The following is a 26,686-nucleotide window of genomic DNA, read 5'->3' as shown; positions in this document are numbered from 1 at the left end:
CAGATCTTGACCACCTCTTGTGTAAAACCTAAAACTGTATATCGGTGTTTATATGCAATTGATATTATGAAATGCTAACGGGAACGAAATTAAACCGTAAAAGGGACAGCTTTTGACAAATCGTTTTTACTCGAATTGAGTTACTCCAATTTCAGAATTGAATCTTTTTCATAATACTTTTATTTATAAACGGTCACAAACACTTTCTTGAACACTGTGATCAAATTGAATTACAAAATGTCACCAAACTACAAAAAAAAAAAAAACGAGTATTACGTTTCAACTTCATATTTAAATAGACCTATGTGGTTAAACTCAACTTTTATGAAAACTATATTATAAAACTTATATAATAAAAATCTACATGAATGCAATGTTACACACAATTTTGTACAATGTATGAATGATACATTTGTCCTCTGCAGTAGCAGGTTTCTTTATGGTATGTTTTTACATTCATATTGTTAGGTTTATTGATATCATTTACATAGTTTCTGCACTGATAGACTGTGTAACAGGTGCATCCTCTTCTTCATTACAGCTTTTAACATGGTTGACAGGTTTTGTAGCGTACAGTTCATCTGGGCTGTCACACTCGGTAACACACGTCTCATCCGTGGCATGGCTGCTGTTGATTGGCTCAGAAGAGATGAATGACAGTAACTGAGGCAGTGTTACTGTTTCATGAAGATGAGAGGAGGAAGAGCCAGTCTCAGGGAGAAAATGTGTATAAAACAAGGTTTCTATCTGTACCAGGAAAGTCTCTATGTCAATCTCTGAGACCTGCTCCAAAGTCTTCCGGATTGATGTAAGCATCTACAGACAGACAAAACAAATAATATTTAATTATAAAGAAACAAAGAATCATTTTATAAACGTAATTATTTAGCAGAACTCGTTCAACTAACATGTCAAATAAACGCATATAAATATTCAGTTATACAATTTTCATGTGCAATATACACTGGGCCGTCTATGGGTGTAAAGTCTAGATGAGACATTACCTTTTCCAGGCAAGTTAGAGAAGAGTCTCTGCGGAAGAGCCTGTCCATTGGTACGCTCCTGAAAGAGGAATTAAATATTATTACCATTTGTCAGCCCAATATAGAAAACTGCACATAATTTATATTTTTCATATTAGGTCTCACTACACACAGCTTCTTGTGACTGAGAAATGTACACAGCACGGTTGGATGATATTTTTAACATGGCAAATTTTCTTCATTGTACAAATTAATAATGTATTTTAAAGCATAAAGCATAGTGAAATATTATTATTATTATTATTATTATGATTTAAAATTTTCACTTTAAAATTTGAATATATTTTTAAATGCAATCCATTCTTCCTGTGATGGCAATACTGAATTTTCAGCATCATTACGCCAGTCTTCAGTGTCACATGATCCTTCAAAAATCATTCTAATATGCTGATTTGCTGTTCAAGATAATGATTTCTTACTATTTTCAATGTTGAAAACAGTTGTGCTGCATAATATTTTTGTGGCAACTGTCATACTTTTCTCAAAAGTTGAAAAGAACAGCATTTACTTGAAATAGAAATCTTTTATTACATTATAAATGTCAAATTAATGCATCCTTGCAGAATAAAATTATTTATGTCTTTCTGTTATTAAATCTCACTGACCCCAAACTTTTGAATGGTACATGGTCTTTCATTTCTGTAAATGGTAGCAAGCTTTATTAATGCTGGAAATAATGTAAAATACTACTACTACAAATACTAATAAACAATGTTAGAAATACTCTACATTCAAATATTCTGAATAAATAGTATTGTTTATTTTATATTAATATAATGTCATTTGAGGCTAGTTTATGAAAATATGAATAATGTGCTGTGTTTTGTAACTTTGAAATATTTTCATGTATTCTTGCTTCCCTCTTACAGTCAAAAGCACACATAAAACACACAGCTCACCCATGAGAAAGCCTGTATTTGAAAACCACCCATTCTGCTCTTCTCATCACTTCTGACCAATCAGGAAGCTCAGATGAACACTGGATGTTAAACCGGTATGGAAACCCTGAAACACAAACAACCACAAACTGATTCAACTGTAGCTGGGCTTATTTTATTATTTACACTAGATGCTGCGACATACTCTGAGGTCCAGAGGGTCCGGTCTCCTCCTGGACCAGCAGACAGGTGGTCTGAGACAGGGGAGATGGGTTACTTGAGTTATACGGGCTCACAATCACCCCGATGAATGGAGCACCACCTCGAGAGAAATAACTCTGCCACAGAAACAGACAGAGAGGATGTGACATGTAACCAAAGACACCTATTCCAACTACAATATAATACAGTGATGTGTTACCTGGTACTTGGCCTGAGTGTCAATGTCTCTGAGGGAGGGGTTGGGGTCGAAGGCTGGATGAGAGTGGTACCAACCCACCACACTGTGACCTTTGACCCCGAGCAGCTCCGATGCCTGAGTCTGAGAGACAGGGTCCATTTCACACTGCAGACCCGTGCTCAGGCTGTTACATGGCTCTGCTGCACAGATCTGCACAAACATCAGCAGAATCAGAATCAGAATGAGCTTTATTGCCAGGTGTGTTTACACATACGAGGAATTTGTTATTACAGAGCTCTGAGCACCAGAACGACCAGGCACAGGAACAGTTTCTTCCCTCAGGCAATCCATCCAAATTACAAACAAATCAACAGGCTTTTATTGTCACAGTGTTCATAAACTGACTGAAAAAAACAATGAATCCATGAATTAACTGACCTTTAACACCTTCTCTTCCTCTTCATACGTTCCTCCTAAAAGGCCAATCACCTCTCCCATTGATACATGAGCATGCTGGGAAAGGATTCGATTATTAGTACAACATAATACTAGGAATACATAGGAATGAGTGAAAATGCAAATCTGGAAACCAACACTTTGTCATACTTACTATATCCATGACAACAAGAGCCTCAGCACAAACTATCACTTTGTACGGCTCCTGAGACGAGACACAACAGACAAAATAAGTCTGATGAAATTCATTTCTATACTACAAAATAAACTACAGTGTTATCACTAGGGTGGCCGTATGTGCTATTTATATGAAACAGGATTTCTATATTGCCTAAAATATCCAGGTTTTGGCTTTGTTTTCCTGTTTTCATACTTGCTGAAGGTAATGATCGAAAAGTAGTTTGACCAATAACGTGCAAGCATTATGCATGATCGACCAATCGTGGTACGTTAGAAGGTGGGTTCTACAGAGAACGGTCAAAATGATGCAAATACACGTACATATTAAGTGTGTTCGTTTGGCTTAAAAAAATTACAATTAAAAAGACGGATCAGAGATGTTATTAAAAAATAATAATAATTACCTCTGTTTCCTCTCCAAAAGCTTTGCATGGAATGAGCTGGAATGGATCAATCAGAGAGCTGCAGAGGACAAAGTCAAGGAATGAATCCAGATGTGTCAATCAAAAGCCCATATACAAGATCATTAAACAAACGATAAGCTATAATGATATTAAGATCTAGATGTTAAAGGTTTCAGTTTTGTTGTTTACCCTCTCTGTTTGGGGAGTTTAGATGGTTTTGGTCCTTTCTTCTTTATTTCCTCTCTTTTGATAGCCAGCTCTTCTGCACTCAGATGCTGGATGACAAAAAACACATAAATCAGGGCTCAATAATGAGAAAGTACAAACAAAAAGTATTATCTTAAAAAGAAAAAGCATTAAAAAATAATTATATAATTATAGCATTTTTAGAAATGTATTAAGTGTAAAGATTTGATCAACACACACAAAACAAATATATATATATATACACAGGTGCTGGTCATATAATTAGAATATCATCAAAAGTTGATTTATTTCACTAATTCCATTCAAAAAGTGAAACTTGTATATTATATTCACTCATTACACACAGACTGATATATTTCAAATGTTTATTTCTTTTAATTTTGATGATTAGAGCTTACAGCTCATGAAAGTCAAAAATCAGTATCTCAAAATATTAGAATATTACTTAAGACCAATACAAAGAAAGGATTTTTAGAAATCTTGGCCAACTGAAAAGTATAAACATGAAAAGTATGAGCATGTACAGCACTCAATACTTAGTTGGGGCTCCTTTTGCCTGAATTACTGCAGCAATGCGGCGTGGCATGGAGTCGATCAGTCTGTGGCACTGCTCAGGTGTTATGAGAGCCCAGGTTGCTCTGATAGTGGCCTTCAGCTCTTCTGCATTGTTGGGTCTGGTGTCTCTCATCTTCCTCTTCACAATACCCCATAGATTCTCTGTGGGGTTCAGGTCAGGCGAGTTTGCTGGCCAATCAAGCACAGTAACACTATGGTCATTGAACCAGCTTTTGGTACCTTTGGCAGTGTGGGCAGGTGCCAAATCCTGCTGGAAAATGAAATCAGCATCTCCATAAAGCTTGTCAACAGAAGGAAGCATGAAGTGCTCTAAAATTTCCTGGTAGATGGCTGCGTTGACTGTGGACTTCAGAAAACACAGTGGACCAACACCAGCAGATGACATGGCAGCCCAAATCATCACTGACTGTGGAAACTTCACACTGGACTTCAAGCAACATGGATTCTGTGGCTCTCCACTCTTCCTCCAGACTCTGGGACCTTGATTTCCAAATGAAATGTAAAATTTACTTTCATCTGAAAAGAGGACTTTGGACCACTGAGCAACAGTCCAGTTCTTTTTCTCCACAGCCCAGTTAAGACGCTTCTGACGTTGTCTCTGGTTCAGAAGTGGCTTGGTAGCCCTTTTCCTGAAGACGTCTGAGCGTGGTGACTCTTGATGCACTGACTCCAGCTTCAGTTCTCTCCTTGTGAAGCTCTCACAAGTGTTTGAATCGGCTTTGCTTGACTGTATTCTCAAGCTTGCGGTCATCCCTGTTGCTTGTGCACCTTTTCCTACCCAAATTCTTCCTTCCAGTCAACTTTGCATTTAATATGCTTTGATACAGCACTCTGTAAACAGCCACACCTTCTGTGACTTACCCTCTTTGTGGAGGGTGTCAATGTTCGTCTTCTGGATCATTGCCAAGTCAGCAGTCTTCCCCATTATTGTGGTTTCAAAGAACAAGAGATACCCAGAAGTAGGGATGGTCATTTATTCAAACTCAAATGTAAATATTCTAATATTTTGAGATACTGATTTTTGACCTTCATGAGCTGTAAGCTCTAATCATCAAAATTAAAAGAAATAAACATTTGAAATATATCAGTCTGTGTGTAATGAATGAATATAATATACAAGTTTCACTTTTTGAATGGAATTAGTGAAATAAATCAACTTTTTGATGATATTCTAATTATATGACCAGCACCTGTATATATATACTGTATATATATATACTGTATATATATATATATATATATCACATGATCTTTTATAAACCTTTGTAAACAAGAATCATTTCATGACACATTTTTTTGTCAATATTAAAAATAGATTCTAATTGTATCAGGTCATAAACAAAATCTGTCCTGGAGAGGTTCTCTGTAGATTATATTTCAGTTCTAAGAAGAACTGCAGAGTTTGATTCAATACCTCATACGTCTGACCCTCTAGATCTTTAGCATCACACCAATTCCCCCACACGTCCCGAATGCGCCGCTTCCTTGTGCGCTGCAATCACACACACACACACACACCACCAAATACATTAGAAGGATCATTAAATGAGCCGATAAATGAAACCAGTTGTAATGGACAAACATCCACAGATAATGATGATGAGAACAGTAACAGTGAGCTGTAACTCTTTCTCACCATAGACTGCAGTCTCTGGGCAAGATGATACGCCTCCAGGCTGTCTTTGTTTTCCTTTAGCCGAGAGCGATCAACCAGCCGTGGACGGTTATAGATCGCCTGATCTGCAGAGGAAGGGAGAAAGAAAGAGTGTTCAGGGAGAGAAACTGTACTCATGAAAACAGAGAAAAAAAACTTACTGCGCAATAAGCATTACCACAGTTGAAATTAATAGCTCCAATGAGCTCCAGGTAGGTGTGTATTCGACCGATGCAGTTGACATCCCCACAATTCTTCAAGCCTGGGCGCACTGATGTCTTGTTCAGGTACTTAGGTTTACTCCTTTCCCTGAAGAGACATGAGAGAAGATCATTTTCAAGAAAAGATCAAGTATACATTACCATTCAAGTTTATGGTCAGTAAGATTTTTCTTTTGAAAGAAATTAATACTTTCATTCAGCAAGGATGCTCTAAATTGAAGAAAAATGGCAGTATTTAAAATTGTTAAAAAAATTATATTCATCAAAGGTTCCTGAAAAAAATATTAGTTTCCATAAATATTTTAAGCAGCAAGCACAACTGTTCTGATATAAAAACAAAAGAAAAGTACAGTATAAAAAGAAAAATATTTGAACCATATTATGTCGTTTTTACTGTTTTGTTGTTTTTATTTAAAAAAACACTATTTTCAGTATATGTAGTAGTAGGGCTGTCAAAATGGCTGAAAAACTAAATTCGAATTTTGTACTTAAATATTATCAATATTCGAATTATATTTGAATTTAAAAGGCATACTTTCAGTTAGGGAAAAAAAAGCTTTTGGCTTCTCTCCTGAGGCCACAAGAGGGCGCATCGAGCAAAATATTAGTAATGCACGTTTCTTCAAAGCAATAAAATAACATGTCTATCTTTGAAAAAAGTGCAAATGTATAAAATAATGTTTATAAACCATATATAATTAATAAAGTTGCTTAAACAATTAGAAACAAAACATCATCATGCATGTATGTATAGTTTGATACAAAGGACCGAAAACCAATCACAAAGAGTGCTTTCTTCATTTAAAAACATGAGATGAAGTGGGATGGGGGGAAAAAATACCATGAAGTCTAGAGACATGTTTTTTAAAAGTTGAATTTACATTAATTTTGCATGGCTTTCTAAACATGCGGCTCGAACGTAGATAGATGTCCCTCTAGAAAATGCGATAAATATGCGTTCTGTGTGAACGGCTTGGTTTCAGTTTTGACGCATTGATGAGAATGAACAAAGTAGCTGCGCCGCATCTAGTGGGTTTAACTGGATAGGCTAACAAAAGCATTAAAATGCAATGACACCTACTTCGTCGTCGTCTTTCGTGTGCCACTGATAAGTCTGCCTGACGCACACCTAAAATTCGAATGCAACGTTTTTGTATTCGAATGTGGATTTTTATTTTAATTTCGACAGCCCTAATATGTAGTATGTGTACTGTGAGTGTCTATGTATGTAAGAACTCGAAAATGTTCCTCAGAAGTGCACAGAACATCTCACCACTGGTCCAGGATGTAATTGCGGATTTTTAGATATCTCTCTGGTGTTTTCGATGGTCGCCCCTCAAAGAATTCGGGGATGGCTTGCTTCTCCTCCTCTGTGATGGTGTTTAGGTCCAGTATAACCTCCTGATCAGGAGCTCTGAGCTCCTCCTCCTCCTCCTCCTCCTCCTCCTCCTCCTCCTCCTCCTGGTCTTCCTCATCAGGACTTTCACCTGATTCAGTCTCATCTGGAGTACAAGAATACATTACCCATAATTCTGCTAATGGTCTGCTACAGTTGCAGAGATTAAATGAAGTGCTAGTGATGTACCTGCTCTTTCGATGCTCTCCTCCTCAGACAGGCTGTGTTTGCCTGGGCTGCCTGATTTAGAGAAGTGCGTCCCACTTTCCTCCTCAGGTTCTGGATCAATCCCAATATGAGGGATGCCAGCGTTTCCATTTGTGTCTGGATCAGTGGATCCATCTTCAGCTGTGCTTCCTGATTCTGACAGAGGAGCTAGTGGACTGAGTTCTTCTTTGTGGTTGCACTCTGGGGACCCTGGGGGCTCTGTCTGGTTTTCTGACTGAAGCCCATCGTCACTAAAGTCATCAGTGATGTCAACATCTTCATCATCAGAAAGTTGCTCGATGCGCACAGCATTGGTCAGGGCTGAGACATGAGGCTGGATCGAGGGGACCAGCGTGGTGTCTGAAGTCACATTAGAGGAGGGCACTTTGGCAGGTGTGTCTGTTTTAGACTAAAGTTCAGACACAGGGAAAAAAATGACTACTAGTACCACTGATAAAGGGATGCTTACTAAAAATAAGCTCATTTTATTTTAATACAATGTTCAAAAAATATTAAGAACACATTTTGTACACACAATGAGGTATCAACATGTTTTATATTTCTAAATCAATATTCATATTGATATTTTTGATAAGTCTTGTTGAAAAACAGGAAATCTTATTAAACAGTCTGCTATACTGCTCACTAGTATAGGGTCAGGCAGATTTTTTAAAAGAAAGTAGTTATCAAAACAAATTAAGCAGCACGAGTGTTTTTAACATTGATAATAATCAGATTTTTTTTTTTTTTTTGGAGCAGCAAATCAGCATATTAGAACGATTTCTGAAGGATCGTGTGACACTGAAGACTGGAGTAATAGATGCTAAATATTCTTTAAAAATTGTCATCATAGACATTTTGAAATATCTTGAAATAGGAAACCGTTTAAATTGCAATAATATTTCAAAATATTGCTGTTTTTACTGTATTTTTTATTAAATAAATGCAGCCTTGGTTAGCAGAAGAGACTTAAAAAAAAAAAAACGTACCAACCCCAAGCTTTAGAATGGTATCGTAATATTTTATTACTATTATTATTTTTTTTTTTTTATTACTATGTAATTTATTATTTATCACTAAAACAAGAATTGATCGTTTTTGTCAAATTCAGTCAAATCAAACCAACATGCAGGAAGTCATTTTATTGTCATGTGACAGGAAGGCCATAATGGTAGACCCACAATAAGTCTCTTAAAATATATATTATCATTACAATCAAAAATATCATATATCATAACATGCTAAATTTGTTCAGGTGGTAAACTGTTCATTAGTGACCCCAAAAATGATGAACAAATGAAGAGGTGGCAATATATTTTTTAAGGTCTAAAGAAAATATATCATGTATTTAAAATAAATAAATAAATAAACGAACATAATCCAATAAATATATATTTTTTTTTTTATTTAGATTTTAAAAATACCCCTTGGATGTCTGTATTTATAATTATTCCCTTATATATGAATTCATTTTAAAGCACTACACACATCTGAAGCAAAAGTGTCTGGATTGGCTAAAGTCATACCTTATTTTTGAAGTACTGCCTAGCATAGCTCTTCACCTGTAGAACTGTCCTAGTGCCGATTAGTTTGGCGATCTTTGTCCACCTGCGGCCAAACTGAGCCTAGAAACCATAAAAAACAAAATACAATTTAATTCCTTATATGAGAGAGAGCACTGTTTTCCGTGTTCAGAAAACATACCAGTCCTTTCTCAAAGAGATCTTTCTCCTCTTCAGCCCAACGAGCTTGCGCTCCAGAAGTCTTCACCAATGTCCTACAAAGATATTCAGAATGAATTGCTATACTTATATATATATATATATACACACACACAAACATTGAAAGGTTTGGGGTCGGTAAGACTTCTTTATGTTTTTTTTAAGAAGCCTCTTATGTTCACCAAGGCTATTTGATCAAAACTACAGCAAAACAGACATATTGCGAAATATTATTAGAATTTAAAATAATATTTTTCTATTTTAATGTATATTAATTTGTCATTTATTCCTGAGACAGCAATGCTGAATTTTCAAAAAAAGAAAACATCTGTAACAATCTGTAACAAAGTCTTTACTATCATTTTTGATTATTTTTGTGTGTTCTTGCTGGATTATTAGTATTAAAAAAAATCTTACATAGACCAAACTTTTGAACAGTTGTGTAGGTGTTTACATATTCATGAACATAAAGGGATAAAAGAAGGAAGCTCACTTTTTGACTTTAGTCTTCTCGTTGGTCCATGCCACCTTTGGAGCTTTTTTACTGGCAAAATAATACCTTTTCTTTTAAGAAAAACAACCACATGCTTTTAATGAATAATCACATCCATTGTGCATTATGGGATGTGAAAACTAAACATGAACAAAATGAGAATTAATCAGTGTGACGTGAGAAAAGTGAAGGATACTGTTCCTCCAGTAGCATGCTCTCAATGGCCTGTCTGTTCTCATCGCTGATGGAGCTGTCCAGCGTCCACGGCTGAACACACACAATAACAACAACACATCCATTTTCAGAGTATCTTTACATAGTGTTAAAACAGTTAGCATTTTAGGGTGAGCTAACCCTTAAAATCCATATTACTTTACCAGTACACTGCTGTTTGTCTTCCAAGCAGACTGTAAATATTGATCCTGGAGAATCTCAGCACTGTTCAGGTCCCTTTCAAGACAGCAGACAAATAATAAAGACATTAATTATACATAAATTAATTTAAAAAAGACAACTATGGAGTACTTGATTACAGAGAATTTAAATGTTTCTTTACAAAATGTGTGTTATTCTACATGTGGGACTGCTGTTCTTGGATGCACTTCTGATGATGGAATATATCCACATTTGTAATTCCTGTAGTGATTTTTCGGTTTATCTTAGTGTCCTTGTTACAAGTGTAACTGTACATTTAAGTACTGAGTAATATTAATTAACAACATGTATTTAATAGGGCTTTAGAGTTAGTTGCAAGCAGCTATGCATTATTTACTCTATGTAAACAAACAGTCCGTTTCTAGTATCCATGCGAAAATTACTGGACTTACATCGTCAGCACAGCAGTAAAAAAAGAAATATAACGGTGCACATATACGGTTAGTTTACATTATTTTCTTTAATAATCGTCGGCATTTTTTATTTTGTACTGAAGCCGGAACATTTCTGTAAAGAGGGGTTGTAACGTACATTGATGTGAGTGATGTGCCATTACAGTTAACGTTACTGCTGAATAGATTGTGCTATATAACGTTAATGATTTGATAACTATTCGATAGTGTGTACTATCTTGGTAGCAAGTCATTGAAACTCCACAGTTATATTAAACTCGTTTCCTAGCTGATGTTAAAATAGTGTAACTGTGTTCATATAACTAGAGAAGTCCATTTTAATCCTGTCAGTCGTTTTTCTATCGCTCCTGTCTCACTTCTGCTCATCCATGAACTCAAATGTATCAAAGCAGAAGTGCATAATATTCCCCAGACAGCGGGAAATAAGAGAATAATCTCCTACCCGACTCTTTCATCACATTCATCTCCCTCGATGTCAACAACATCCACCTCGTCTGCCATGTTTGCGGCGGATGTGTGTGAGCGAGAGAGCGGGAGGAGTATGTTTGTCACAGCGCCACTCACTGGCAGGAGGACGCTACTGCTGCGTGTTTCACTGAATTCTAGACTAAAATACACTGATATGTGAGATCACAATATAACACAGATTGATATATAATTGTTTCATCACTAATTTAATCCACAAAAAAGGGAGCACTGCGCATTTGTACTTAAAAATAAGCATCAATTTATATTAGGAAGCATCTCTAATACTCTCCATCAAGTCTCCACTGATCTCCTATACTAACATCTGAGTCTCCAGTGATCTCTAATACTCTCCATCAAGTCTCCACTGATCTCCTATACTAACATCTGAGTCTCCAGTGATCTCTAATACTCTCCTTCAAGTCTCCACTGATCTCCTATACTAACATCTGTGTCTCCAGTGATCTCTAATACTCTCCTTCAAGTCTCCACTGATCTCCACTGACATCTGTGTCTCCAGTGATCTCTAATACTCTCCATCAAGTCTCCACTGATCTCCTATACTAACATCTGAGTCTCCAGTGATCTCCTATACTCACCTCTAAGTCTCCAGCGAGTCTCCACTGATCTCCTATACTAACATCTGAGTCTCCAGGGATCTCTAATACTTCTTCAAGTCTCCAGCGACTTTCTTTACTTTCCGCTAGTCTCTAGTGGTCTCCTACTGACCTCTTAGTCTCCAGTGATCTCCTATACTCACCTCTAAGTCTCCAGCAATCTCCTATACTCTCCTTCAAGTCTCCAGCAATCTCCTATACTCACCTCTGAGTCTCCAGCGATCTCCTATACTCACCGCTGAGTCTCAAACGATCTCCTATACTCTCCTTCAAGTCTCCAGCGAGTCTCCAGTGATCTCCTATCCTTTCCAAGTCTCCAGTGATCTCTTACACTCAACTCTGAGTCTCTAGCTTATTTACTTCCCTGTTCATCCCACCATCGTCCACACCTGCTGTGTTGTGTTTTCTTACCTGATTTATTCACGTGCTGTGCCTTCCATTGCACCGTTTCCGACATCTGCATATATCCGGCTGTCAATAAATACACACTGGGTTCAACTAAACTATCTTGTTGCAATGCTTTTAGCAAAAGAGTTTGTTATCGCAGATGAATATTTAATGTATGAGATGCTAAACAGCCACACACTCTACATAAAAACACAAAAGTTTGTGCATATTAATAATTTTTTTATATTATTTTTTTATTTTGAAAAAGTCAATTATTTTTATTTTACTTATTATACATATAATTATTTAACTTACTTTATTATGCAATTTATTATTATTATTTACATGTTGTCAGGGTCAGCAGGAAAGGACCCAAATACAGAGTGAGTGAATCAAAGATTTATTGAAAACACAAGTTCACACAGCACAGGGGTGGACAATCTTGAGACAGCTCCAACCAGCAGGAAGAGAACTATGCTCCAAGACGTAGACAGTACGGAGAACAGAGCCTCAGTTGTTGGCCAAACAGGGCAGAAGGATGGGGAGAAGACCAGAGCAGAGAACAGCAGAGCATGCAATCAATGTGAAAGGACTCAAAGCAAGCCAGTATCAGAAATTAGGTTCTTAGCACCAGGTTGGTTGACAGGCCACCTTAGAGAACAAACAGGCAGGGAGACTCAGGCTGGTAGAGCAGGAATGGAGGGAACACACAGCACAGACATACAAGAACGCACAAGACACCACTCAAGAGCACAAAACAACACTACTCGGCACAACACAAGGAGAAACAACATGTAGTAAAAGGGAAAAAATAACATAAGAGAATAAAGAAAAAGTAAAACAAAGTATCAAATCCAAGCAATAACGAGATTACAAGACTAGAAACAAGACTGATGTACAACTAAAGAAAATATTACAAGTAAGCAACATAACTGAAGATCAAACTAAATAACAGCACAATTTAAAGGGAGGAAATTACATGAGGGCCAGGTGAGCACAATTAAAGAACGAGAACAAGAAAGGGTTAAACAAGAGGGTGTGAGCAAGGGAAGCAAGGAGGTGGGACCAAACAAACACATGGCGGACATAAACAAAGACAAAGCAATGTGTTAAGACAAGACAAGACACGACAAACGAAGAAACCTTAAACAGAGACAACACAGACAAAGCTGCCAGGCCAGAACCCTGACACATGTACTATTTACTTCTACTATAAATTATTCATTATTATTTTAGTTTTATCTATTATTCTTTTTTTTTAGTTCTTATTATTTGTCTTCTTCTTCCGTATCCAGCTGTATCAGGTGGCAGACCACATTCTTTTCTCCCATTGGTAGTCACTGCATCACAGCTTATTTGCAAATATATTATTGTTGTTGTTATTTCTCATGCACCACAGCACAGGAGGTGTTGGCCTCCTTCTAGCTCCACCAAGTTCAGCACAACACCTCCCAAACAAGTGTCAGCCTCCCGTGAGAAGCTGAACTGGACCCCAACCGTCACCCACCGAGTGAAGCTTCACTATTGATCTTCACTATCAGTGAGAGATATAAAACAGGGATTCGCTATGGTAAGAGTGACTCAGCTGAGCAAGGGTGAGTGAGAGCATCACACCACCTGACGCCGTGATTCCTTCCTATAAATATGGTGTGGTGGGACACCACTCAACATCACCATCCAAGACAACAACCCCCTGGGAAACTGAACACAGAGGCTCATCCGTCACCCACTGAGGTGCTTCATCAAATTTAAATTTCATATTGATCAATTCTTTTAACCCAAAAAGCAAACTATGCTCCCATCTAACTGGTTTTCTTTAAAAAACAAATCTTGTCTAATCCCAGGCTATCTGTAATCAGAAGCATTTAAAACTGGAATATAATTAAATTTCATTCACATGTGTTTCATAAACACATAATCTTTCTGGATCACAATCCGCCATCAAAATTATACATTTAATTATTCTAGCTGCTGTGAGAAAAGCCTTTAAACGATCCGCCACCTGCAGGATCCTCACATGCGATAGCCTACTAGCCGGGACAACTTCTTTATGTTTACAGACGTAACGTAATGACGCAGCGGCATGCTCGAATTTCCCGCGAAAACCTACCCTTACCACTCAATCAGGCTAAAGTAAGGCGATAGTTTTGAACACTGGCTGGTTATGTAATTGCTCAAATATTGATTTCGGATCATTATTAACCAAAAAAGTTACGGACTGCAGCTTTAAGTTATACTCTGAAAATTATACTCTAAAAAGAAATTAAAACTGCCGGTAGATGGCAGTAAAACATCTTAAGTCATTTCTTCATTTCTTCATTCATTCAAATGGCTGATTCATTCAGGAATGAAGTATATCTTTATGAATGAGTAATTGAATTGGACCCCAGTCTTTCAAAATGCAGATTCATTCAGAAATTGTGTTTTTGTGTGCTTGGAGACGCACAACACTTATTTGTGATGTGGTTTTAATAGGTAATATTTGCGTCGGCAAACTGAGCAAAAACAGACAATATTGGGTTTAAAATATAAACTGTCACTTACAAACAAAACATTATGAAATTGTTTACCTACTGCTTGCAATGCAGCTGCTGTCAGATTCAATACAACTGGCTGCTCCATCTTTTAACGTTTCTTGTGTGAACTCTCCATTACGCTGTACCTTGCTTACAACACAATCTGCAGTCAAATGCCTCGAACAAACACACGATGCTATCCGGGAATAAACCATCCGCTCCTTCCCAATACTCGTGTCCTTCCGACTCTGAGGACTGTACAGTATGGGGTGGGCGGATCGATCCTAATATCTATAGTATCGATACCAACGTTGGTATCGGTATCGGATCCATACTAGCCTGATTAGAGCGATACTTTAGGTTAATTTTCTCTCCTCTACACTTAATATATTGCTTAATACATTCAACAAAAATAGACATGTCTGTGTGATTATATACCGCTCTTTTCACGTCTTGTATGCAAACACTGCTCCTCCCCTGCTTTAGTGTTTTGTTATGCCATTACGTGACTCAGCGGCTCCAAGCTCAAGCGGATATTATTGGCTACAGCGAGATGGAACAGTAGAAATTCGCTGCTGTGGCAACAGCACCAAATTATTCACCTTTTTCAATGTGGAAGTAAGCTTTTTCCATAGACTGAATGTGCGAGACTTCCACTTCATTAGGCATGGTAGGGAAATCATGAGAAAAATGCCACCGTGTCCACCATGTGTGTTTATAATTAAGACATTTAAATAATATGGTAAGAAACACCAGTTTGCAATACCAAGAAAGCAGCAAAACGAGCTGTTTTGTACAGTTAAAAAATGCTGGAAGCGGATGAGACTGGAAGCCAGACCCATTAAATTGACCGAATTTGGCCTTTTTATACAGTAGCCTATTAGGTCTTCAACATATGTTGTTGTTTTTTTCTTTATAAAGGTTTATTATCAGAGGAAAACACTTTGCATTCATATCCTGGGCTGCTTGCCTGCATATAGTTTGCATCATCAGTATATTGACTTGGCCTTTCAATATTACTTTCTTAATGCATTAGGCCATGTTATGTTTTTTTGTTTGTTTGTTTTGTTTTCTTTATAACTGTTTTCTATGGAAGGAAAATGCTTTACACGAAACTTTACGCATTGCTTTCATATTCTGGGCTCCTCTGCTTGCAAACACCTTTCAGAAACCCAAATAATATCCACATAGCTTTAAGGTGAATGTAATATTTTAGTCATATCAACATAAGTTATTGTTAATTTTGAAAGTGTATTTGGTCATTTAAATGTATGTTATTAAAAAAGAAAAAGTATCTGTATCGATGATACTTGCCCTGTATTTACTTGGTATCGGATCGATACCAAAATTTGCAGTATGGCACACGCCTACTGTACAGAAACACAAATTTATACTATGCAGGCATAAGCGACTAAACACAAGTGGGTGTGGCCTATGGTGGGACAATGCGATAAAATGATTGGTGGATGCCTTCTCATATCCAAATATAGTCATGTAGTAGTGGCTGATAAAGGTAACTGATCTCGGGTTAGTTTTATAATTTAGTTTCAATTTTAAGTTTACTGATCGATTAATTGTTTTAATTGGCCTACTTACCATGGGTGAGATCACACAAATCAAACACTGTATTATATAAAAGGAGGACTCTTACGGTATTTAATTATTTGTATATTACATTCAACAGGTTACACTTTCTAAGGTGTTATAACCACTGATCTATAATAGAGAATATAGATAAGTGGTTATAAACTTCACTTTGACTGTGTTCACGTTGCATCTACACCCTTCTGACCAGCAAGTGTCTTGATATGATGATTGTTTCGTTTGGTAGCGTTGAAAAGACACTGCAACGAATTGCAGGTCAATTATACAAATTTTTATTTTATAAAAGCACAATGATGTAGGATAGCTAATGAGTTGTAGTATGTTTAAGCTTGAATAGAACTAGCATAACAATATCAGTACAAAGCTAGGCTGCATTAAATAACAAATGGACAACTAATATATTTTATATTCACACATAAACCTGTTCACAGCAGTTTTCAGGACTTTATTTCACTTCCATTTCAAACATCCATTGGGTGACATGAACTACCTATGTTTCAGTAATAATAAAGATGCCAGACATTTTGAATCATTGATATTTTATTATGTTTCTCCTCAGATGGTCAGTCTGGTAGCTGAGCCCATCTCTTACAGGAATGAGAAGTGTTTTTCCCTAACATCTCTTCTCTCACACATCTACCCACAGCACATACACACCTTAGTAATCTATCACAAACCGGTTAATGTGATGCGTATATGACCGCCCTGTGGGACAATTACACATGATTATGGTGATCCACTCACATGAACATCTAGTGTGTTTTTTTTGTTTGTTTGTTTTTTTAAGTTACAGTTAGTGTGGCATGGACATCACAATTAGTTTGGCATGGCATCAGGGGAACTAGGAGAGCAGGATTTGAGCAGGCAGGAACCTGTGCGCTCTGGACTGTCTCTCTCTCTCCAGGCAGATCAGCAAGCACTAGTGACATTCACAACGACAACTGCAAAACAGCCACAAGTTACAGGCAATATCAGACAGTGGAAGTCACAGGTCAGATGTGTGAGAGATATGCTGACATTTCTCTGTTTACCTGCTCTGTCTCACTGGTAGAATTTGATCTCGGCGTCCACGCAGTCGAAGAACAGATCCCCGAGCTCCTGGCCCTGAATCTCGCCCCTAAGCATGGCCTCGATCTCCTCAAGACACTGAGACTCCAGGTATCTCATAGTCTCCTGTAGAGAGACTCCAGCATCCTGACACACACAAACACACACAGGGAATATTGCAGATTCAGTGTGAGAGCAGTTGTGGCATAATATTTGATGACTACAAAAATAATATCCACTTGTTCGCCCTTTTTAGCAAAAATATGGGTTACAGCAAGGCACTTACAATGGAAGTGAATATAGCCAAACTATTGCTGTTAAAATACTCACTGTTTCAATAATATAGTCACAAGACATAATCAATATGCATGTTAGCAAAATCCCTTTGAACATTTTCTGTTATATCCAGTTATATCCAATTTTACAACTTTGTTGCCATGAAAACAATCTGCCATAACCAATAAAACCCTAAAACTCTAGAAATAATTTAAACAGTTTAAAAAAAAAAAAAAACCTTTTATAAAATCAAAATCTATTATAAATTTATAAAAGGGCCCCAAACCACTTCCATTTTATGTACACCAAACTTAAACATTTATTTGTTTGTTTGTTTTATTTTAAGAAATTGAGGGACTATTTTTCTTCTTGGTAATTAACATTATGCCACAAATGCTGTTAACTGAGCTTAACTTGTATTGAATTGAATCCAGAATATTCCTTTAAACACCTGTAAAGCTTGACATTAAATAATAGTATGAAAAAAAAAATTTTTTTTTAAATGAATTAGTAAAGATTTGGTGGAGTTGCTGATATTTATGTGGCCAAACTGTATAACAAAATTCTGATTTTAAATTAGTTATAAAACTTTATAACAGTCTGCTTATATAAACCTTATATAAAATCAGTTGTCACTCTGTATCTCCCTAATAATATAACTCCCTAATGACATTTAAATGTTTAGTTTTATGATCAAAGCTTTGTAGTTTTTATTGTGGGTGAAAACATAATGCAATTTAATACAAATGATAATTGACAGATGTACAAATAAATGTTCCTTAAAAGTCTGATGCATCATATTTGATTCTCACATTTAACATTTCTAACTAAAAATTATGAATGGATAATTGAATAAATAAATTGATTGAATAAAGTTGCTTAATTCCAAGAAAAGTTAATCTTGAAATATTTCTAACAATATAAGTTATTCTTACAGTTACTTAAAAATCACTGAAGATTTCAAGCAAAAACACACATGAATCACTGAAGTTGGACAGTTTTAGAAGATTGTGTGAATTTTTTATTTTTTTTCCAGCAAAGTTTTGATCATGTTGATAATTTAGAGGCTTTAGAAATTTGTGTATCAAATGTGATACAATAGGCTTTATAGTTAATGTTCAAAAGCTTAAGAAAACAAACCAAAAAGCATTTTATCAATAAACAGCCTTTGTTCTCCATTTTCTCAGACTTACAGGACTGGTCAGTGCCGTCTGGTGGGCTTTGTACAGCTCGTGTTTCCGGTCCACCTGCTGCTGGAATCGAGGCTGTGTCCTAACAGGATCGTCTGGGCCGTACTGAGGAGACATCACCATGCTGACGGACCTCATGCTCTCCGAGAAGATAAAAGGCTTGAATACAGACCTGAAAGAGAAGGATCAAAGTGTGACGAGTTTGCCATGGCAATGTAGGTTTGAGCTGATCTTTCAGGGTCACACCTGGAGGGGTCGGGTGTGGCAGTGAAGAAGTGAACGCAGGGCATGTCTGGGCTGCGCGGGAGGATGGACACCATGCTGCCCGTAGTACAGAAGCCCTCCGAATCCATACAGATCCCGCTGGCCTTGTCCCTCAGGATGCTCATCATCACCTCGGCCGTAACCGAGCCTGTGGAGAGGAAAAAAAAACTGTGTGGCAGGTACATATGACACAGTTCATTTTACATAGACAATTTTAAAGATCTTCTTCAGACATTACAACAACATATGACCAAATGTCATATTTCAGGTATAAACTGGCATGTCAGGTGTGTTATATTGCAAATAGCATAGATAACCTTTCAAAAGTTTGGAGTTAGGAAGATTTTATGTTTTTGATACAAGTCCCTTATGCTTATCAAGGCTGCATTGTTTTGATCACAGTAATATATTAAAATGTCATTTATTCCTGTGATGACAAAGCTGAATTTTCTCCAAAGCATCATTACTCCAGTCTTCAGTGTCACATGGTCCTTCTAATCATTATAATATGCCGATTTGCTGCTCAAGAAACATTTATTATTATTACAAATGCTGAAAACAGTTGTTTATTTCTGTGGAAATCATGATACATTTTCTTTCACGATTCACTGATATTCAGAAATTTCAAAAGAGCACCATTTATTTGAAATACAAATCTTTTTTAACATGTCTTTACTGTCACTTGTGATCAATTGAATGCATCCTTGATGACAAAAATTACTTAAAAATAATCTTACTGATTAGATGATGACAAATGAACCTGTAAAACCTGCAAGTCAGAGTAACATCTGCAATTGTGCAATTATGTATTTAATAAAAAATAATGGAAAAAAAGGCATGCATTGCATTGCATAATAAAAATAACATTCTATTAATTTTAATAATAAAACTAAAAATAAATAGCATATTTGTATTCTATAAAAAATATATAAGGTGTAAATTAATGTATTGTAATAATTATAATGCATTATAATATTATAATATAAATATAAAAGCAGGATCCAAAATAAAAAAAATCTACTGAAAAAATTAAAACAATATTTTAATAAGTAGTGATATTTTGAGCAAAATCGTTATCTCAAACAGAACTAGTTGCATGGCAATTCAAGTTACATGACTCAATATTAGCACTACATAATTACATCCACCACATTCAATATATAGAATACACAGTATTATTACAGTAAATTATTAGAAACTGAAAAGAAGACAAAATATTTTAAGTAAATCATAATGTCATAGTAAAAAAAGTCATAATAAAAAAGTTTTAGTTGCTTTAAAGGGGGGGTCCAATACCAATGCGTTGAGTTATTTACACTGTTAAAGAGTTGGATTCTCATGCTAAACATGGCCAAAGTTTCAAAAAACAATTTGGACGAGAATCATAAAGCTGTATATTTCTTTTATAAATATGTTAAAACTAAAGACTTTTTGGAGCTATGAAGGATGCAGTACTACTATATAGGTACTCAAGATTAACATGAGATTGGGTGAAACTGTGTGTGTTATGCCCCCTTTAAAAAAAGCAATAAATGTAAGTGCAGTGTCTAAACAGTAGATGGCAGTATTCAACATTTTAATAAATATACTCTTCAAAATAACAAAACAACTCCGGATACCAAGAGTAAGAATATAACTCTGCATCTTACTGCAACCAAAACACATTTCAGAAACCTAAATATAACATTGAAGTTACCGTTGTGCTGCTGGAGCAGGGCTGTGCCGCCCATGTAGCGCTGCTTGGCCATTTCCATCCTAGCGGGGGGGTTGTCAGGGCTGAAGACAGCAGAGAAGCTGAAGTCCCCCTCTCCGCTCCACCAGCCCTGAGCCTGAGCCACAGCACGCAGCTCCGGATGCTCCGCACAGATCTCGGTGCCTATCGTCAGCTGGTTAGAGATGTTCTTGACTCCCTCTGACAAAAAAATAACCTCCGTTTTATTTTTAGAGATGGATTTTTTAGATACAAGACTGTTATATCAATACATTAGATGTGTTATCCTGATACAGCTATTGTACATACATAGATATATAATTACAAATATCTCTGATTTTGAAAATGTTGAAACAAAGTAACATTACTAATCGAATATATTAGTACATGTATATAAATAATTATCCATTTATATTATAATATTACACATTTATTGCATAAATACATACATATATATATATAGAGAGAGAGAGAGAGAGAGAGAATTCATAATATTTAAGTTACATTTACTTTATCAAACAAAGTATGAGACTCAGAAACGGTTTTGGCACTTGCTGTGAATTTTTTTTTCTCTGAAAAAAAAAATGCTCCTGAAAGAAATAGTGTACTGCACTGTTCATGGTAAGAGTAAAACATGTTTCGGAAAATATATTTTATATAACATTTTAAAATAGTGTTTTTGGGGCATTTTCCACAATAATAAACTTAAACCTATTTTTTTTTTTTACTTTTTTCCACTTCAGCAATAATCTGTCAAGTGTCTTCTTTAAGAGACCAAATTTATCATTTACCATATTCACTTATTAACTTTTGTTGTAATATTACCTTTTAATTATTTACCAGGATAAAACATAAACGTCTTTCATTTTGGATCTTTTCAGACAGATCCTTAGAGAAACACACACACACACACACACACTTAACCTGTGAAAATGCAATCACCACTAACCATGAATCCTCTTTCCTCACCTGTGACTTTCTGTGCAGCCCAGAGTTTCCCAGCAGTCTCTAGGACCCAGGCTTCCTGTCGGTCCACTAGTAAGAAGGTATTATGGTAGCTAAAGGGTTCGGCGGTCTCTCTGCAGGTTCCACCTTGACCGTGCTGCTCCAGTAGACCTGTGATCACATTCAGAGCGGCCCATGCACTGTCCCCGCGCTCCAGACCCAGCCTCAACACACACAATATACATCAGCTGATCAATTTCAAGACTAGAAAGCAAGAAGATAAAGACGTTTGCTTGTTTTGAGCTCACCGAACCAGGTCCATTCCCAGCAGAGCTTCTTCTGGATCCACAGCCTGCTTGGTCCAGACGGCCTCATTCCCAATACACACCCCGTGTTCATTAGCCCCCATCTCAGCCCCCCAGAGCCAAGCGGGTCTGCTCAGCACAACCGCATGAGTCTGCTCTGCTTGAGGAATGGAAATGTATGTGCACTACATGGAAAAGAGAATCACCTGTAAATCATCTGTGGATTGGCCACAACTCTAGATTTTAAATTAAATTATTTTAAATACCAAAAAGTCAGTTCACCTCCACTGTAGATCCGGGAGCGTGTGAGGATGCAGGGTAATACACCACCTCCTGCACCTCATCTCTCGGCCGGTCAGAGTTCTTACCAAATATCACATAATCTTCTTTTGAACCCGGAGGCAGAGATACAAAACAGTCACATGACCGAGGCGGTTCAGCCATCCTATATCAAATCAATGCATAAGGATCAATGCGGTGGATCATATTCAAATGACTATAACATACCTATGCGCAATGACGAAAAAGGACTGAAAATCTGACATGCGTAGGCTTAGATACCTAGTCAAAAAACTCAAATGGTAAATAAATTAATCTGGAACAGATTATTTAAATGTGAAGTAGCACGGGTATATTTGTAGCAATAGCCAACAATACATTGTATGGGTAAAAATTTTTGATTTTATGCCAAAAATCATTAGGATATCAAGTAAAGATCATGTTCCATGAAGATATTTTGATAATTCCTACCGTAAATATATCAAAACTTCATCAATATGCATTGCTAAGGACTTCATTTGGACAGCGATTTTCTCAATATTTTGATTTTTTTGCACCCTCAGATTTTCAAATAGTTGCATCTCAGCCAAATATTGTCCGGTCCTAACAAACCATACATCATGTATAAATCTCAATTTCCAAAAATTGACCCTTATGAGTGGTTTTGTGGTCAAGGGTCATAAATGTTCAATGATTCAAATACTCGATTCATTTTAATTTGGATCTTAAATACTGCCAAAAATCCAAATGGTAAATATAAATATTCCAAATAATTTAATTACTTCATTGAAATATTCCAACATAATACAGAATAAAGTGTTGCAGGAGCACTAACAGGATTTAACATTACATTTTATTTAGAATGAAACGATTTTATTGAAGGAAAAAAACATGGAGTCTGAGTCTGCAGACTTGTGGTCAAGGGTCATTTTCATTGGTTTCTCCAATAATGATGACTGCGCGTTAAAAAAAAAAAAACAACAACAAAAAAAACCGTGAAAACATTTTGTTGGTTGTTGGCGTCAAACAACAACAACAATAATAATAATAAGCATTTATTTAAATGCAATAACAAACATAAAACCAAATATTACTAAATCTATAACTCATATTGGACAGACTGAAGTTGTGCGTGAGAAAGCGTGGCTGCGCGTGCCGTGCAGGTTTGTGTAGCAGCAGGTAAACGTCCTGCGCTGACAGGAGTGCTGAGGATTACTGTGTTAGTGTTAAGTCTCTTATCGCCTGACCTCCATTTCACCGATTCTTCCGCTCCGATCTTCAGATGCACGACTGAATAAAGCTGCTTTTAAACAGTCCTAAGATCTGAATGCATTGTTTTAGAAGAGATGGTTTTAAGACCTGATAGCCTATTGATGGCCTGTGCGTCTCATAACGGATCATCAATAAAATATGCAATAAAACTCATGCATCAAAATTAACGCGTGACATCCACGTGCATGCTTAATTTGGCTTTTAATAGTGCTACTCTAATAGTCTAGCGCACGTTCGAGTGTATTTGATGAAGTTATTATTACCTTAATAAGCTCCAGATCGGTCAGCGAGCCTGTGAGAGGCAGGGCTGAGACTGATCAACCTGCTGCGGCACACACTTCAAAATAAGAGTCCTCTTAAGACAGCGACTCCTATCTTAGTGAGCTTGATCTGTGAGTGGCAGGGAAGAAAACGAGGATGCGAATGATCAACCCGCAACTGCACACTACTTCAAAATAAAAGTCCTGGACTCCACTGAACCGATATTATTTACATATTAACCAGAAGTATCGCAACAGCAAAGTGTTTTGACATAGTATTTTGAAGAACACATTATAAGGACAAATAATAATCCACAGAACTATGAATATATGTGTTTTTGTTATTATTTTAGAATAAATGTAAAGTGCATAAAAAACACTAAAATTATGAGATTTATACTTGGTTTTAATAAATAGAATAATTACGTATGTTAATGTCAAAATAGAATATAGATTTTTATTCTGGTAGTGTACAACTTTTGAACAGAATGAAGATGTGTACATTTTTCTTATTTTTTACACCAGTCTTTCATCAGTTTTTCCTTCTGGAGCATTCAACCTTCTGTAATAGCTGCATATGAGTCCCTCAGATGTCCTCAAGTGTGAAAAGACGTATCTCAAAATCATACAGTCATTGTTGGAAAGGGTTCAAATACACAAAAATGCTGAAAAACCAAAGAATTTGTGGGAGCTGAAGGATTTTTCTGAAGAACAGCAGGCGGTTTAACTGTTCAGGACAAACAAGGGACTCATGAACAACTATCACTAAACAAAAAAAAAACAAAAAAAATAACACAGCTGTGGATTTATTCAGGTAACAACACAGTATTAAGAATCAAGTGCATGTTTAAGTGTCAAGTTTTATTTTGGTAAAATAATTAACATTTTGCAGATTCTGCAAGGTGTATGTAAACTTTTGACTTGTTTTTTTTTTTTTTTTTTAATAGTACATGCCATCCACTAGTTAGGTGGCTACAATTACACAGAAATGGACAAATTTAAATTATCACTCAGTGAGTCATTTAGCTATATTATTAATATTATTTTGGACTTTGTATTTAAAACACATTTAAATGCAAAAATTAATGTCGTTTAGAGTGCAATCCACACACACATGCCAAATATTAGATGTATCTAAGAAAATCTGGATAAAAATCTGTGCAATTTAAGACTTTGTAATAACATAATCAGAAAACCACTGATATAACAAGTTGTATTGCTGTACCACTATTTTATGTCTGTACAGGTGCTGGTCATATAATTAGAATATCATCAAAAAGTTGATTTATTTCACTAATTCCATTTAAAAAGTGAAACTTGTATATTATATTCATTCATTACACACAGACTGATTTATTTCAAATGTTTATTTCTTTTAATTTTGATGATTATAACTGACAACTAAGGAAAATCCCAAATTCAGTATCTCAGAAAATTAGAATATTACTTAAGACCAATACAAAGAAAGGATTTTTAGAAATCTTGGCCAACTGAAAAGTATGAAAATGAAAAGTATGAGCATGTACAGCACTCAATACTTAGTTGGGGCTCCTTTTGCCTGAATTACTGCAGCAATGCGGCGTGGCATGGAGTCGATCAGTCTGTGGCACTGCTCAGGTGTTATGAGAGCCCAGGTTGCTCTGATAGTGGCCTTCAGCTCTTCTGCATTGTTGAGTCTGGCATATCGCATCTTCCTCTTCACAATACCCCATAGATTCTCTATGGGGTTCAGGTCAGGCGAGTTTGCTGGCCAATTAAGAACAGGGATACCATGGTCCTTAAACCAGATACTGGTACCTTTGGCAGTGTGGGCAGGTGCCAAGTCCTGCTGGAAAATGAAATCAGCATCTCCATAAAGCTTGTCAACAGAAGGAAGCATGAAGTGCTCTAAAATTTCCTGGTAGATGGCTGTGTTGACTGTGGACTTCAGAAAACACAGTGGACCAACACCAGCAGATGACATGGCAGCCCAAATCATCACTGACTGTGGAAACTTCACACTGGACTTCAAGCAACATGGATTCTGTGCCTCTCCACTCTTCCTTCAGACTCTGGGACCTTGATTTCCAAATGAAATGTAAAATTTACTTTCATCTGAAAAGAGGACTTTGGACCACTGAGCAACAGTCCAGTTCTTTTTCTCCACAGCCCAGGTAAGATGCTTCTGACGTTGTCTCTGGTTCAGAAGTGGCTTGGTAGCTCTTTTCCTGAAGACGTCTGAGCGTGGTGACTCTTGATGCACTGACTCCAGCTTCAGTTCTCTCCTTGTGAAGCTCTCACAAGTGTTTGAATCAGCTTTGCTTGACTGTATTCTCAAGCTCGCGGTCATCCCTGTTGCTTGTGCACCTTTTTCTACCCACATTCTTCCTTCCAGTCAACTTTGCATTTAATATGCTTTGATACAGCACTCTGTAAACAGCCACACTTTTCAGTAATGACCTTCTGTGACTTACCCTCTTTGTGGAGGGCGTCAATGTTCGTCTTCTGGACCATTGTCAAGTCAGCAGTCTTCTCCATTATTATGGTTTCAAAGAACAAGAGATACCCAGAATTTATACTGTAGGGATGGTCATTTATTCAAACTCAAATGTAAATATTCTAATATTTTGAGATACTGATTTTTGACTTTCATGAGCTGTAAGCTCTAATCATCAAAATTAAAAGAAATAAAAATTTGAAATATATCAGTCTGTGTGTAATGAATGAATATAATATACAAGTTTCACTTTTTGAATGGAATTAGTGAAATAAATCAACTTTTTGATGATATTCTAATTATATGACCAGCACCTGTATATGGTATAGCTGCTTTCATGGGTGTTAATGCTTGTACTATAGCGTCACAGTAATAAAACACACTGAA

General features: G+C 36.5%; 2 protein-coding genes across 4 annotated transcripts; both read right to left on the bottom strand.

The window, feature by feature from the left end:
- Positions 1-162: 162 nt before the first annotated feature.
- On the bottom strand, positions 163-14,746 carry mysm1 (Myb-like, SWIRM and MPN domains 1). 2 transcript variants are annotated; one of them, XM_058756954.1, is made up of 21 exons: positions 12,178-12,238; positions 11,127-11,286; positions 10,214-10,286; positions 10,033-10,103; positions 9,837-9,902; positions 9,327-9,399; positions 9,149-9,247; positions 7,605-8,031; positions 7,293-7,521; positions 5,977-6,107; positions 5,781-5,884; positions 5,559-5,636; positions 3,551-3,636; positions 3,362-3,419; positions 2,932-2,982; positions 2,760-2,834; positions 2,343-2,531; positions 2,127-2,259; positions 1,943-2,048; positions 1,005-1,062; positions 163-816 (listed from the first exon to the last, which is right to left on the bottom strand). In XM_058756954.1, the coding sequence occupies exons 1-21, from the start codon at positions 12,227-12,229 to the stop codon at positions 484-486; spliced, it is 2,652 nt and encodes an 883-aa protein (XP_058612937.1). In that variant the 5' UTR covers positions 12,230-12,238; the 3' UTR covers positions 163-483. The 2 variants fall into 2 exon arrangements, with proteins under 2 accessions (XP_058612937.1, XP_058612939.1); XM_058756956.1 differs by lacking the exons at positions 11,127-11,286; positions 12,178-12,238 and adding an exon at positions 14,728-14,746.
- A 2,010-nt stretch (positions 14,747-16,756) lies between these two features.
- On the bottom strand, positions 16,757-23,958 carry scrn2 (secernin 2). Of its 2 annotated transcripts, none has more exons than XM_058754886.1 (9): positions 23,539-23,557; positions 22,295-22,457; positions 22,016-22,197; positions 21,732-21,931; positions 20,748-20,963; positions 19,034-19,199; positions 18,791-18,959; positions 17,306-17,468; positions 16,757-17,215 (listed from the first exon to the last, which is right to left on the bottom strand). In XM_058754886.1, exons 2-8 carry the CDS (start codon positions 22,454-22,456, stop codon positions 17,316-17,318), a joined length of 1,248 nt encoding a protein of 415 aa, XP_058610869.1. In that variant the 5' UTR covers position 22,457; positions 23,539-23,557; the 3' UTR covers positions 16,757-17,215; positions 17,306-17,315. The 2 variants fall into 2 exon arrangements, with proteins under 2 accessions (XP_058610869.1, XP_058610870.1); XM_058754887.1 differs by lacking the exon at positions 23,539-23,557 and adding an exon at positions 23,827-23,958 and having other exon boundaries at positions 16,758-17,215.
- Between the last annotated feature and the right edge of the window lie 2,728 nt (positions 23,959-26,686).

Source organism: Onychostoma macrolepis, chromosome 20, assembly GCF_012432095.1.
Source record: "Onychostoma macrolepis isolate SWU-2019 chromosome 20, ASM1243209v1, whole genome shotgun sequence".
In the NCBI taxonomy this organism is placed as follows: Eukaryota; Metazoa; Chordata; class Actinopteri; order Cypriniformes; family Cyprinidae; genus Onychostoma; species Onychostoma macrolepis.
The sequence above is the reverse complement of the archived record's forward strand: the minus strand, read 5'-3'. Positions and strand labels throughout refer to the sequence as shown.